Raw genomic sequence first — 14,343 nt, forward strand, 5'->3', positions numbered from 1 at the left:
TTTTAAATAAGACTTGGATTGGATTACATCAAACCGTTAATTGCCATACATTAAAGTAGGTTTTTTGAGCTAGCCGAACAGTCTTTTGCACATTCCTGCATATCTAGTTGTACGCACTCAAAACAGACAAAACCGATATCGATAAATGTGGTGCTGCTTTAGAGCTGAAACCCTGACTACATCATACAACACAAGCTTATGTAATTGTAATCATATCATATAATTCTGTCGTTTTTGTGGTTTTGTGCCGCCAGCAGGCTTTCAGACTTAACATTGGCAGACTGAACGAGTGGCCTCCTTGGAGACCAGAAATGCCCAGAATCCTTGAATAAGGTGAGCAATGTTGCCAAGTAAGCAAGTTGCATTGAATTTTGACTTTTTTTGTGGTTCTTGCTGCCACGCTTACAGCTCTCTTCTCCATCTTGATGGGAAGTTGTGTTAAAAGATCGCCTAAGCGTTACAAAGTGATACCCATCATTCTTGAGCCCCTGCATCTTTTGTGAATGAAGAGTGCTCTGCATCCTTCCTTGGCGGCCACCAACAGATGCATCCTGCAGCTGCACGCTCCTTCCTGTCTGCACTCAGACCCTTTTGTCTGAAGACGTTGCTACAGCAAAGTTGGGACACCGGCTGAATTTAAATGTGGCAGCCCTGAATGGGGCAATGCTGGTAGGCTGGCAGGAGGTTCCAGTTTCCATGGTCTTATTCTTACTGTGCAATTAATGAATTTAAATATTAGTGCTTTTACCTAACTTAAACCAGCTGTCCACGACCTGTCTGGCAGTGCTATAGAGAAACACACAAAGGTGAACTCCAGATCATCTTGTTTCTTTGTTGTTCCATGTTGTCAGAGGAAATCCGAGTTTGTCTTGTCGTTTTATTGGCCTCATGAGCAGTTCGACACTACTCTGGTTGACATGTGGGATAAACAGCCTCTCTGATGAGTTGCCTTGATTGGATCTCCAGGAGGATGTTTACGACTGAGTGCTATTTCTACTCAGGCCTCCGCCCCAGCTGCCCGCCTGCTAGACCAGGCCTGCCTGTGCTGAAATCAGTGTGGCTGACAAGCTTAGCTTGTGTGTGGCAGGAACTTCCGTATCAAAGTGTGCGTGCGCCATAGTCTCGCAGCAGATGTGACAGGCTGTAAGGTAAGACAGAGGAGGGTTTTCGATGTACCAGTTTCAGTGAGCAAGCTACTGTATGTGCTGCAGCATTAATAATGTCACATTTCCTTTTGGAGGCCTGTAAAACTGAAGCTTCTGATAGGAAGTGCCAGTGAGCCTCATTTAACACTCAGACATTTTACAAATAACAACACCACATGGAATAAGATATAGGAAGTTCTTGTGTGGATGAGGATAATGGGAGAATTTGTTGTCAAGAATGTTTTATAGCCTTCGACTGAGCCACATAGGAACATGCATATTATCATGCATGACTGTGGTGGTGGGTAGAGGAAACCTACTTATTAAATGTCCTTAAAGTGACAGAGATTGAAAGGGTTTGCTAGGTAAATGCTCTTTACTGTAAAGGAATGCACAGACTGTAAGCTCTGTAAGCAAATTTGCTTCAAAGGGCTTTACAATCTGTACAGCATACAACACCCTCTATAGTTAGACTTTTGGTTTGGATAAGGAAAAACTCCCCAAAAATACCATTTTAATGGGGTAAAAAGAAAGAAACCTTCGGAAGAGCAACAGAGGAGGAATTCCTCTTCCAGAACAGACATAGGCCTACATGCCATAGAGGTCGTGTGTAGGCAGTTAGTGCTTTTCCATCCACCTGTTTTTATGAGCATTTTTAATTTGCACATAACACCGAGTAGAACGAACAAGTGGAAAAGCCGGAAATTTAAAATAGTTGGTGTATCGATAAATCCACAGAAGCTCCTGCTCCACTGGAGAGATGGAAAATGTGTGGAATAATTAGGAGACAGTAACCTGCATCAAATTAATACATGAAACAAAAATGAATGCCCTATCTCCATCATGTTTTCCACATTGTTTTCGTCATGGATGTATTAAGGAGAACGTTTTTTGTTCATTTAAGGTTTGACTGGCATTCTTTTTAGTTACATCATCTTGTTGTGCCCTCTTTTTCTGCAATGTTTTAATGGAACCTGTCTGGAGAATTTGCGGCACCAATCTGTTATCTTGATGCGCCCAACTCCCATTATTGGAATAGCAGTAGTGGATTGAAACGTGCATTAATCCGCATTTTCTTTTGCTGATTTTCTGGAAATTCAATTAAAATTTGTGCTAAATATGGATGGAAACTTGACTAGTAATAACAATAGTAAAATTACGATATGGAGAAACAAAATGACAATGATGTTTTGTTTAGTCTATTAAATACCAAAAATAGTGAAAATTGAACATCACAAGTTCCCAGAGCTCAAGGTAACGTCTTCATATTGCATTTTTTTTGAATGACCAACAGTCCAAAACCCAAAATATTAAATTTTATAAAACACAGAAAAGTAGTATATCCTCTCATTTGAGAAGCTGTAACCAGCAAATGTTTGGCATTTTTGCTTGATAAGTGACGTGGATAAATTTGATCAATTAATTGAGTTATCATTCCTGTGTGTTACTTTTGTACTGCTCGCTGTACAATGCAAGAGTCAACTGTGTCGTCTTTGTGCACAGCCTGTCCCTGTGAAAGGGAGCTGAACTTCAGCCATCTGGCTGCCAGATGTACCATTACTTCCCCCGGTACCCTCCGTAGAGACCTGAGTCTCTTGCATGAATCTACTCCCCAACATCAGACAGGAGATAGGACGCTGTCTGAAAGCTCGAACTCCTGAAGTTTTTGCCAAATGCCAAGCAGCTGGGCACTTTGAGCTCCCACGAGGGGTGTTTCCCACCGACTGGGGGTGGGTGAGGGGATCCAAAAGAGGAAGATTTCTTTTTGGATACCACGTTCTCACACTCCTTTTGGACCATGGCGGAAAACAAGCAGCAAAGAAAAGGATCTCGCAGTACATATCGCTCATCTCACACGTAAGATGTCAAGTTTTGGCAGATTGTTGCAGTGTGGAGGGTTTTTGTTGTTTTTCTTGTGGTAGTCACAAAATTATGGCAACAGAGATGCTTTTGGTATGCGGTGAAGACTCAAATAGATTTGGGCAGCTGGAGCACAGAATTCTTGAAAACTTGGGTACAGATTCTGCCTCTTTTTACTCCTCAGTCTTTTTACTCTGCAGTTATTTCATACTAGCATATTTGCTAAAATCGTATAATTATTCAAGTCAAGCTGTAAAAACATTTTAGACTTTGTATCTGTATGTCTTAACCATGCCAGCAGACAAAGTAACAAGCAAATAAATATGTTGTTATCTTCCCTGTTGTGCTTGAGGAGAGAATAAGAGTAAAAGGTTGACCTGCCCACTCAGTTCCAGACGCAAAAAAGAGAGTAGCGGTGACTCACCCGGCACTTCTCTCTGCACAATGAGAGTCCACTCTATTCAGAGCTGCAGATCACACAGAGGTGCTTTGAGCTCAGGTGGCAAGAGTCAGCCTTAGCCATTCTCCTCAGCTGTGTCACATCAAGTAGATTTTGATGTTGGATTGATTCTATGCTTTTGGTCTACACTTTCCAGTGTTACAGTATGTGTATCTGTGAGTTAGTGTTGGGTGACATACTGTGCTTTTATGTGTATTGTTTAAGGTTTTATGTGGGATTTGTGTCTTTCTCTGTTTGTGTGCTCTGGTGCTGTAGGTTTCCTGACTAGCTACACACTATAGGTGATGTTGAGGAGCAGTGTTATTTCTGACTGCTAGCTTGTCGGAAGACTCATTTGTTTATCTGCAGAGCTCCCTGCAAAGCTCACTGTTTATTCAGAGGGGAGGAGGGTTGCTTGAAACCTGTGACTGTCTTGCGTGGGGGTCTGAGTGCTCCGTATCAAGTTGTATGATTAAAATATAAATACTGTCACAATCGACTCTAATCCCGTGGCACCATGATTAAATTGTAGAGATATGAAATTAATGATTACTGTAATTTGAGTGCTGACTAAACCTAAAAGGGGGATTTCATGAGCCACTGGCTAAATCTCTGCATGTTCTGTCTCTCTCAAAAGACTCACAAAACTGCTCCTGTGACATGAGTAACATTTATGACATGATTTATCACATAGCCTAAACTGACTCTTTGTCAGATATCAAACAGGTTCAATCTGTCCTGTTTTTTTTTCATGTAATAAATCAGAAATAATAGCAGGAAGAGTTTGACAGTATCCAAGTGTATATGTGCATGGAGCACAAACCTCTGCATGAATGTACATCATAAATGCAATAATGATTTTAAAAAACACAATATGCAGTCCACATTTAAAATAATAGTTTGATGTTTGAGGAGATACTATATACTGTATAAAATATGGATGTAGTCTCCGTGACGTAACCCTTTGGTTTCTGAAGAGCCAGTGTGAAGCTCAGTGTTGTGGCTCTAGCCGACGCCATCTTGGAAAAACAAAACAAAATGTTCATAGTGGTACTAGAGGAAACTCATCAAGGGGGCAATCCATCCAGTAGTCCAGTAGAGATATTTCAGTCTGGACCAAAGTGGTGGACAGACAGACCAATATTGCCATGCCAAGAGCCATGCTGCTAGCATGGCTAAAAATGTGTTTAAAATGTGAAAAATAAAATAAATCTGTATGTTACTTGAAGAATGTTCTTATGTCACTTCTTTTCACTTCATTGTGGAAGAGTGAGACATTCGCTGAATAGCTTTTCACACTTGTAGATATGTCTGTAATACCCTTACCCTTACACTAAAATCAATGTGTGTATATGCAGTTTTTTTAAACATGGGTAAACCCGCTAAAAATAGTCAATTGACTCCTTTCCCATTGCCAGTAGACAAGTTTACCTTTCTGCCGGAAAACAGGGTTAGTAAACAGTAAGAGCAGCATGGAGGCCAGTGACAATGTTTATGTGGTTGCTGTGTGTAGCTCATAGACAGTATAAAAATAAGGTGCAGCCACTGTGTTTCTGGTTTAACAGCACTGTGCTGGGCAGGTGACAGGTGTTTGTGTGCGCCGATAGACCTCACAGCGCTGTTATAAAGTCACACAGCTGACCGACTGTTAACCTAAAATCCTTATACTATATAAACATATAGATGAGACCATATGTTTACAGACATCCGCAGATAGAAACAGAATAAAGAGCAGGGGCGAAAATTAGTGTGTCCATCCAGGTGTCATGTTTCCATCACTGCCGATTGGAGCTGGAGCCGATAAATACCCATGACTACTGTAAAATCATTTGACCTGGGAATAAATGCTGAGTGTACCCTTTCCCACTTAAGACAAAAGCCAGATGTTGGTGGGTGTTAGTGGGTTTTTAGTCCAGTGTGAAAGGGGCTTAAGTGTTGTCTCTGCCCAAATATACTGTATGTGTTGCCACTGTGTACGTATGTGTGTGAGTGTGTTTGCTTCCTGTTTCTGAGTCCGCTGCGATGTCATTCACAGCTGCTTGTGGAGCATGGGTACAACTGCCAGTGCCGCGCCACAGCCTGTTTCCGTATCGCAGCCGCTTGAGAGTGTCCATGGCAACGGGATGGCCGACAGCAGGCAGTCTCTTAGCATGAGCCCCTTTCAGACAGTCAACATCCACAACAACAAGGCCAAGTCCATTATCACCAACAAAGTTGCACCTGTCGTCATCACGTAAGTCCCTCCCCGAATCCGCGTTCTCACAATTGGGTGTTAATCCTCTTTGATCACTGTGGTGACAGCCCCCCCCCCCCAAAGTGTTTGCCCCTGTTATCATCTCATTTGTCAATCCAGGCCTGGCAAATAGTAGCTGATAATTGAATTGACCTCTGTTTACCATCCAGACCTGCTTTTGTGTTCTGTTTTACAGGTATAATTGCAGACAGGAATTTCAGATTCACGATGACATCCTCAAGACCACCAACTACAAAGTTGGTCGTATATCAGACGCTATGCCCGAGCACTACCTGGTGCAGGTGAGGACAACATGCAGGAGAAACCTCTTACTGCTACAAGAGGGCACCGCGCTGTTGTGGAAAGATGTGGACTCAGGTCACCTGTTTTTATGCCTGCTCTTTTCACATTCACATGTCCAAATTGCAGAGTGGCATAGGAACATTGTCATGCGCTGTTTTATGATCTGGGGCAGCCATTGAAACAGGAATTTTGTCACCTTTCTATCAGGGCTTTGATCTGCTCTGTCACCTCTGTTGTGTCTGTTCTGGCATGCAGTGTGTTGTCAGTTATAACCCCAGCCTCTGTTCACATGTACTACATAGATAGGTCAATAGTTTCACCTACAGTAAGATCATATCCACATGAATGCAGACACAACTTTTCCTTCCATTCGCACTAAGCAGGTGTTTTTTTTCACAACCAAAAACAGTGCTTTTTAAAAACAATCTCCAGAGTGGAGAAATCTGAAAACAACAACCTCATGTTGGAGTGCGGACATGAAAAGACGTTTTCCAGAACATGAAACATGTCTGCTCACACTTGTTGAGTATCAGAAATATTAGGATCACACAATATGGGTGTTGTCAGTAGGGATGGGGTTTGATAGCGTTTTATCAAATCTGAATCCGCTTATCGAATTTGAACCATTTCAAATCGCTTATCGAATCTTTTTAGGTAGTTTGTTGGGTATGAAGACATCTTTGCTAAAAAAAATATGTTTTTATTTCACTCAGTACTGTAACTAAACCAGCGGGGTTCCGAAGATTCTGCTGTGTTGAAAGGGTGTAGGGCTTTCACCACATATGTTGTCATATGTTGCTCTGTGACATTCATTAACCCTGTCTCGACTCATTTCTCCTTTTTCAACAAGGAAAAATTGCGTTTGCAATTGCAGGTACATATTACATACCTGTGGTCTAGGAGGAAGAGGGCCAGGATCGGTTTTGAATCCTTTCAAATCCCGCAATTCTCTACATCTGTTGAATGACTGAACAAGGTTGACTCGTGTTTTCGCCCGTGCTCTATCACTGTCCATTTTAGCTTTTCTTTTTGTTCTTCAGGCAATTCTTTTCTCTTTCTTTTTGCTGATCCTGCCCCAGTATCAGCCATAACCACATAACGTCAAAAATATAATTCTCTTCTGCTTCCTTTTAACTGGCTAACGTACTACTCACTGCTAAACTTTGCCTGGGAAAATGTAAACATAGGCTCTTCCATTCTGCGTGCCCTAATTTGTTTCGTCTGATTTTGCAGGGAATCGAACCCGGTGACAGGCCAATATTCTCGCTCGTTTGCTTATGTAGGGCATATAGAGGCATCGGTATTATACTGAGACTGTTTCATAACCAGTTAAAAACTCCTTGTAGTAACTTTAATATGATGCACGGTAGATAAATATTTCAGCAAATGACTTGTCGTTCCCCCACAATCACGTCATTGTTTTATACTTGACACTGACAATGGAAACTGGAAAACATGTTTGTTTTTTAGAAATTTCGCTCACTCAGCTCTACTGAAACACTATAAGTAATCTTGGTGAGATGGAAGTGACAGAGCAGAGATTTAACCTGTTGAGACAACAGAGTAACTGGACTGTGTCAGTTTTGTTATTTGGCAACAGAAAGAAGTATTTCAGTGTGGGTGAAGATCTAAAAATGTAACTAAAAAGCATAAAATGCCAATGAGGATGTAAGTTGTTTTCACGTGTAAAAGCAACGTGAAAACATGTAGCGTTGACATATTTGTTGTGCAGAATTTACAAATGCTAATGCATGCTCAAGTGGAAGCTGGAGAAATGTTATGTTGGGGTCGTGCTCTCATATAAAGTCAGATGAATTGCATTGCTTTCCAGGGGGAGTACTTCATGGTCCAGGATGTGTACAGCAAGGCAGACGTCCTCAATACCATGGGCAGCTATGGAGCGCCCAACTTCCGCCAAGTCAAGGGGTCCTACCCGCTGTATGGGATGGGTCAGCCGAGCCTGAGTGGCTTCAAACGGGTTCTTCAGAGGCTCCAGGCGCAAGGACATGAGGTCACTGTTATTTTCTTACACACATTTATACAGGCAGAAGTTCGGACCAGCCACATGAGCTCACACAAATTGTCCATATGTTGACTGTAGATTTTATGCCCTTAATTCCCCTGTTTTGGTGTCTGTGTAGCTCTGCCTGGCCTCTTTCTAGCCGTGTTGTCAGTAAATATTTGAGGAGTCAAGTGCTCAATGGAGGCTGTGGCTGAATTGTAGAACTGAGCAAACAGAAAGTTGCGGTCATGTGTACCAGTGGAAAATGAATCTCTCTGCTTACAGCAGCTAGAAACTGACCGTAATTGAAATGAAATTGACAAAATTATATGTCGGGCCTCTCCAAACTCCTTACTCATGTGCTGCATGTCATATGACAGCAGATTGTTTCCAGTTGCTCTTGGAAGTGGTGTAGTTGGTAGAAGGCAACAACCAGTTTCTTTAAAAAGCTAATATTTGATGCCTATGTTGCTGTGCTTTTGCAAACAGGAGGTTATATTCTTCTGTGTAAGAGAGGAGCCAGTGGTTTTCCTGCACAAGGAGGACGACTTTGTGCCGTACACCCCCAGGAGGAAGGAAAACCTGCATGAGAACCTTCATGGCCTGGAAAAGGAGGAGCTGGTGGAGAGCCTGGAGCTCACCGTCAGGAAGGAGGTCACGAACATACTTACTCAGCATCTGCATGCGACAAAGCTTTTTGGCCCAATATAGTTTACAGTGGTATTAAACACGCCGTTCTTCCTTCCTCTGCAGCTCCACGACTTTGCCAAGCTAAACGAAAACATCTTCTATGTCTACAACGACATAGAGTACTTTAAAGATGAGCCGCAGAAGATCTCTATCACGTGTGAGGAGGACATCCATGTGACTGAAGAGGTCTATAAGAGGCCCATGTTCACCATGCCAGCCTACAGGTTGGTTACATTGTTCCTTTATTAGCCCTTAGCTCCTCAGCTCGCACGTCGGTTTAGGTGTGGCTGCCCCCCGTAGAATATGCAGGGTGGGTTATCAATAGTGGTGCTTGTTTGTGCAAAGGCTGGTTGCCCTACTTTTTCGGAAGAAAAAAAGGCGGGGGCATAAAAACTAAAGATTGCAGCATCCTGTTTGCAATCAGATGATCAGTGTCAACTTTATTGAGATGTCATGAGCTGCTCACAACATTTCCAGGGCAAGAGAATATATTATTCACAGAGGAGAGGGCTAAAGCCTTGTCGCTGATGCTCTTGAAGTTTAGTAGTCAGAAGAAAGCAGCAGGATGTTTTATTACAGATAGTTTAAAACTACAGGTGGTAGATTTTTAAGGGAAACTTAATGATCCCATGAGTTTGATCTCCCCCATCATCCCTTGTGGATTGCAGAAGGAGGCGAAGTTTCTATGCAAGACTCATGAGATTAGTAAACACAACATAAGGAAGCTCAGCTGTTGAGTCTTCCTTTAGGTCAGATGTGTATGCACAGTGTGTTATGACCTACATAAGGGCAATATTGACACAACACAGGCGCGAGGTTCAACTCCATAACTCTCTGTAACAATCTGTTGTATTGCAGGTACTACAGATTACCACTACCAATGGAGGGAGCACCATTGGAAGAAGACTTTGACGCATTTGTTAACATACTCAGGGTAAGCTCATGTAAAAATGTCAATCACAGTAACAGTCCACCAATTAGATACCTTTTTTGGTTGTGCTCTTCTTGATGGGATCTTGTTTTGATGTGCTATTAAAGTTATTAATGGTTGGAATATTGGAAAGCATCTGGACTTTCTCACTGAGGTAGCGAGAAGGTCATTTGAATCTGCATGTAGTCTTTTGAATCTATCGTGTCTATGCTATCAATCACTACTATGTGTGATAGTTATTTAAAAAATGGCAGAAAACCTGCAGTCTGTACTCAATTTCTGTCCGCTCTTTGGTCATCCGCTCTGTCTGGTTTCCGTCCTAAATTTCACTCACACAGGATGTTCTTTTCGTCTTGTTTTGTCCTTTTTTGGACTGACTTGCAGCAGCTGGTCCAGTTTGCTGTGGTTGGAAAGTGGCTCCTATTTGTTTTTTTTTTAGTTTTGTTTTAAACTGTTTGGATCGGAGCTTTCCTGAGTCCTGCTGCACTCTTTCTTTTTGTAATTCTCCTTTATGGCATTGTCCTTGCTGAAAGATTTCAGGCATCCTTCATATTTGCCACTGCAATTATAACTTCCAGGATGTTCCCTCACTTCCCATTTCTGTGGTTTAAACAAGTAGCAAGTATTGATTTGGTGATTTGAAGCTGGAAAGACATTTAGGCCTCAAGATTAAAACTGTGCTAAATTTGGCTGAAGCATCACACAGCAGTGAGGCAGGTTATATGTAACCTTGTTGTCCTAAAAACTTTTTAATTTTAGGCCAGTTTTAACCTGAAACTCAACAAAACCATGCTCACTGGGGAACATCTTCATTACCAACACCAATCATCTCTGTTAGGTGTTTTACAGTCTGTCATCTCTGAGAGTCTCTCCTCCTATATGTGCTCTTTTTTCCAGGAGAGCACCAGCTTGTCTTTGGGCCACGATGCATCCTGGCAGCTGCCTGCTCTGCTCTTTAGCTGCCAGGTGGGCGTTGGCCGCACCAACCTAGCCATGATCCTGGGCACACTGGTCATGAATCGCCTGAGGGATGATTCACAACCGCCGCCTCAGTAAGAACTCAGCATCAAATGCATCCAGAAAACAGAGAATGAGCAGCTTTGAAACTGGTTTAATTCAGCCTTTTTTGATGCCAGGTCAGATAGGACTTGACCTTGTTTGCCTTGTTTTGCAGAGTTGAGGAGGCAGTAGCTTCAGAGCCTAAACCACTGTTCCAGGTCATCCAGTCTTTGATCAACAAGCTGCCTAATGGACAGCAGGTCATGGAGGAGGTAAAGTAAATAACCTACACCATCACAACATCTGGTTTAAGAAAAAAAAAATTAAATTATTCTTCAGAACTGAGTTGTTGTTTTTTTTATGCCTTCAAACATTTCTGGAAGGGATCTTTAACTTAGATCAAGGTCTTAAAAGGTCCAATTGGTTTTATATTTAATTGTAATGTATCAAAAAACGCTCCAAAGTTGATAATGTCTTGTTTTTATCTGACAGGTTGACCAGGCTATCACCCTGTGTTCAGAGATGCACAACATAAAAGAGGCAATATATGAGAACAAGAGTAAGCTGGAAGGGATTGGAGAAGATTATCAAATTCAGGTTAGTGATGTTAGCTTGTTTTAGCTCTGACTTATCAGCGATGACAGCACCTGAAATTTCTCTTCAAAGGCAGCATCTTGTGGTGTAGATGATGCTTGATTTCCAACAGCTCCTGCAGCTCAATTTATGTTCTGCTAAATAAAGCAAGAGTGAGACAAAAAAATCAAAGGATGATGATGATGAGGATGCATAAAAAGTCCTCATCAATGTGGGCCCTCGAGCTGATGGAGGATGGACTAATGAATAACATTAGAGTTGAATTTTTAAAATAGTTTTTTCCTGTCTGTCAGGAAATCAGTGGGATCTTAAATGCAGGTTTAGCAGAGGTCTTTCACTAGAGAAATAAAGAAACTTACAGAAATATGACCTGCTACTATGAACAGATATTGAAGCTTTTGTTTGTTTCTTAGGGAAGCAGCACCAAAGACTACTTTCTCAACAGAACCATGCAGAGCTTGGAGTGCTACTTCTACTTAATTGTATTTAATGCATACCTTCACGAACAGGTAATGTTTTTTTTCCCGAGTGAAACTTTCTTTATTGATATAAATAAAAAAAGGTTACAAGCCATTAAAATAGTCTTGAGTTGTAACTATGTGTTTCATTTTGCAGTATCCTCTTGCCTTTGTGTCCAACTTCAGCCAGTGGATGTGCTGCCACGTGTGGCTGTACAGGTTACTGGCCTGCATGGACTTATCAGAGCTCTCGGCCCCAGCTGAGCTGGTCACCAGAGGAGCTCGTGTCCTGGTGAGGAAATCAGACTTTTGATTATATCTGTCAGTAATGTGAAACCAAAACCATATCGTTCACTGATATATCTCGCCACACGATTCTTCATCTCTATCTCTTCTATCTCTTCTATCTCATACAATCATGTAATCACCTTTATCTTCAAATGTGCTATATATTATATGTTATGAGTAATGAATAACTGCTTGTGTCTGCACAGGTTGCTGATGAGTGCTTGGCTCCGGACGTGCTCAGCACAGTGAAGGAGATGAAGGCGGTGAACTTCAGACGGGTGCCCAAAATGCCTGTTTATGGAATGGCTCAGCCAACATCAGAGGTGCAGCAGATTCCCTCATACTACATATCAAACTAATACAAAAGCTCTAATTTACTTTGTGACAATACTGAATCACATATATCCTTAACATCATCTTGAAGGATTGAAAAGGAATTATTTATGTGTGTTATGTGTCTCTCTAAGTAGTAATTTTTTGGGCTTATTAGAGATTGTAATTGACTTATAAATCAAGTGCATACAGAAGGAAGTGAAGTATAATTTGTAAAAGACTGACTTTGCACACTCCCATTATCACAGAAAATTAGATTTCCCCATCAAACTGACAATTTTGTAATCATTACCAATATGCATCTTTGCAGTCATGAATATTCATGAAAGTACAAATAGACTCAGAGGGATGACTCATGATGATTTCGCGGAGACTCGCACACCCACCTCAGGATGCTCCAGCCAGACTTCCAGCTCCTTGCCGTCTAATTGTAAACTTGCTGTGTGCAGGCTACCGGAGCAGTTTTGGCCCATCTGACGGATGAGAAGAGGAAGCACAGCCACGTGTTGTGGGTCAACTTGCAGGATGAGCTGATGCTGGAAGGGAACGGTCAGATTTTTACACCAAGGGAGCCCTCGGGCCTGGACCAACACATTCCTATCCCATCGTCTGACCCACAGCTACTGGAGGTGGAGTGAAAATTCACGCTTTTTTTTTAGATGCTTTTCAGGGCAGTTACAATCAGATAAATGATCAAGAGTGCCTGAGACAGTCACTAGTTTTACCATCAAACTGTTGAAGTTGAAGTGCTCTCATGTCCCCTCCTGGCCTGTAGAAACTGGAAACGTCTCTGAAGGAGGAGATCCTGCGAGCTCAGAAGTGGCTTGAGGTGACGCTGGAGCAGGAGAAACAGATGAAGATGTTTAAAAGCTGCATGACAGTCCAGGAGATCTTCAACCAGCACAAAAGCTCCCACCAGGGCCTCGTCTACAAACGCATCCCTCTGCTGGACTGCAGCGCGCCCAGGGAGGAGGTAATGAACACACACACACACTCACAAACATGCAGGCATGAGGTGCAGAAATAGTTTATAGCTGCTGTTTTTATAGCTGCTTGTATGAAGAGAGGTGACAATGAATAAGCCTTGTGCTCCCTCTAGTGGTTAAGATTGTTACTGTCGTACTGAGCTTTTCACCATATAATAATATAATTTAATTATTTAGCACCTTTTCACAACCACTCAAATTGTATTTTATCATTTTCTTCATTATTATTAATTCATTTTGCATATTTCTATTATAATGTTTGTCTAAATGTGAAGTAAAAATGTAAAATTAGAGTTATAAATCAGTTTGAAGCAATTTGATTTAGCCTTAATTCATATTGTAATGTATTTTATGTATTATGCATGATATCTGTTCTGATATGTTGCTTTACCTTGATTAATTTCCTTAAACTTAATTCAGGTCAAATGAAGAGATGTTGTGATAAAGTTTGAATGTGTGTCTTTGTACATGAACTCTGTGTGTGTGTGTGTGTGTGTGTGTGTGTGTGTGTTCTTGTTCTCAGGATTTTGATAAGCTGTTGGAGGCCATGAAGAGTGCCTTGGCTGAAGACTCTCACTCAGCCTTCGTTTTTAACTGCTCTAACGGCAAAGGCAGGACCACGACCGCCATGGTTGTTGCTGTTTTGACTCTCTGGCACTTTAATGTAAGACGCTTTCTTTTCTGCATGTTCATTAAGGCCCTGCAGTATTTTAATACCATTTATCTAAAAATGATCAAATGTGGCTACAATGTTTTTAGCATCCAAAATAACATAAAAAATGGTGTCTTCCACCTGCAGGGTTTTCCAGAGTTTGCTGATGATGAGATTGTGAGTGTTCCTGACGCCAAGTACACAAAAGGAGAATTTGAGGTATGTACACTTTAAAAACCAATGCCTTATCCAAACATCATTTTAGTCTTTTCTTAAGTAAACATACCAAATATTTGCTGCTTCCAGCATCTTAAATTTGAGGATTTGATGCTTTTCTTTGTCATACATGATAGTAAACTGATTGGATTGGACTAATCGGTCAGACATTTGAAGATGTGGCCTTGAGATGTGGGAAATTATACAGGACATT

General features: G+C 41.5%; 1 protein-coding gene across 11 annotated transcripts in view; it reads left to right on the top strand.

Annotated features, from left to right (window-relative positions):
- Positions 1–14,343, top strand: part of pald1a (phosphatase domain containing paladin 1a) — a 60,886-nt gene that overhangs the window by 5,328 nt on the left and 41,215 nt on the right. For 3 of the 11 annotated variants that reach the window (XM_044178072.1, XM_044178077.1, XM_044178079.1), the window contains 16 exons: positions 5,480–5,677; positions 5,874–5,979; positions 7,812–7,991; positions 8,472–8,636; positions 8,736–8,896; positions 9,531–9,606; positions 10,501–10,655; positions 10,778–10,874; positions 11,095–11,199; positions 11,610–11,705; positions 11,812–11,946; positions 12,149–12,265; positions 12,725–12,904; positions 13,051–13,248; positions 13,785–13,925; positions 14,061–14,132. In XM_044178072.1, the coding sequence (XP_044034007.1) occupies positions 5,493–5,677; positions 5,874–5,979; positions 7,812–7,991; positions 8,472–8,636; positions 8,736–8,896; positions 9,531–9,606; positions 10,501–10,655; positions 10,778–10,874; positions 11,095–11,199; positions 11,610–11,705; positions 11,812–11,946; positions 12,149–12,265; positions 12,725–12,904; positions 13,051–13,248; positions 13,785–13,925; positions 14,061–14,132 (2,169 nt within the window). In that variant the 5' untranslated portion in view covers positions 5,480–5,492. Of the gene's footprint in view, positions 1–254; positions 334–1,123; positions 1,149–2,815; positions 3,003–5,479; positions 5,678–5,873; positions 5,980–7,811; positions 7,992–8,471; positions 8,637–8,735; positions 8,897–9,530; positions 9,607–10,500; positions 10,656–10,777; positions 10,875–11,094; positions 11,200–11,609; positions 11,706–11,811; positions 11,947–12,148; positions 12,266–12,724; positions 12,905–13,050; positions 13,249–13,784; positions 13,926–14,060; positions 14,133–14,343 lie in introns of those variants that run through there. The other 8 variants (XM_044178074.1, XM_044178078.1, XM_044178073.1 and 5 more) reach the window with 6 other exon arrangements.

Source organism: Siniperca chuatsi, linkage group LG20 (assembly GCF_020085105.1).
Source record: "Siniperca chuatsi isolate FFG_IHB_CAS linkage group LG20, ASM2008510v1, whole genome shotgun sequence".
NCBI lineage: Eukaryota > Metazoa > Chordata > Actinopteri > Centrarchiformes > Sinipercidae > Siniperca > Siniperca chuatsi.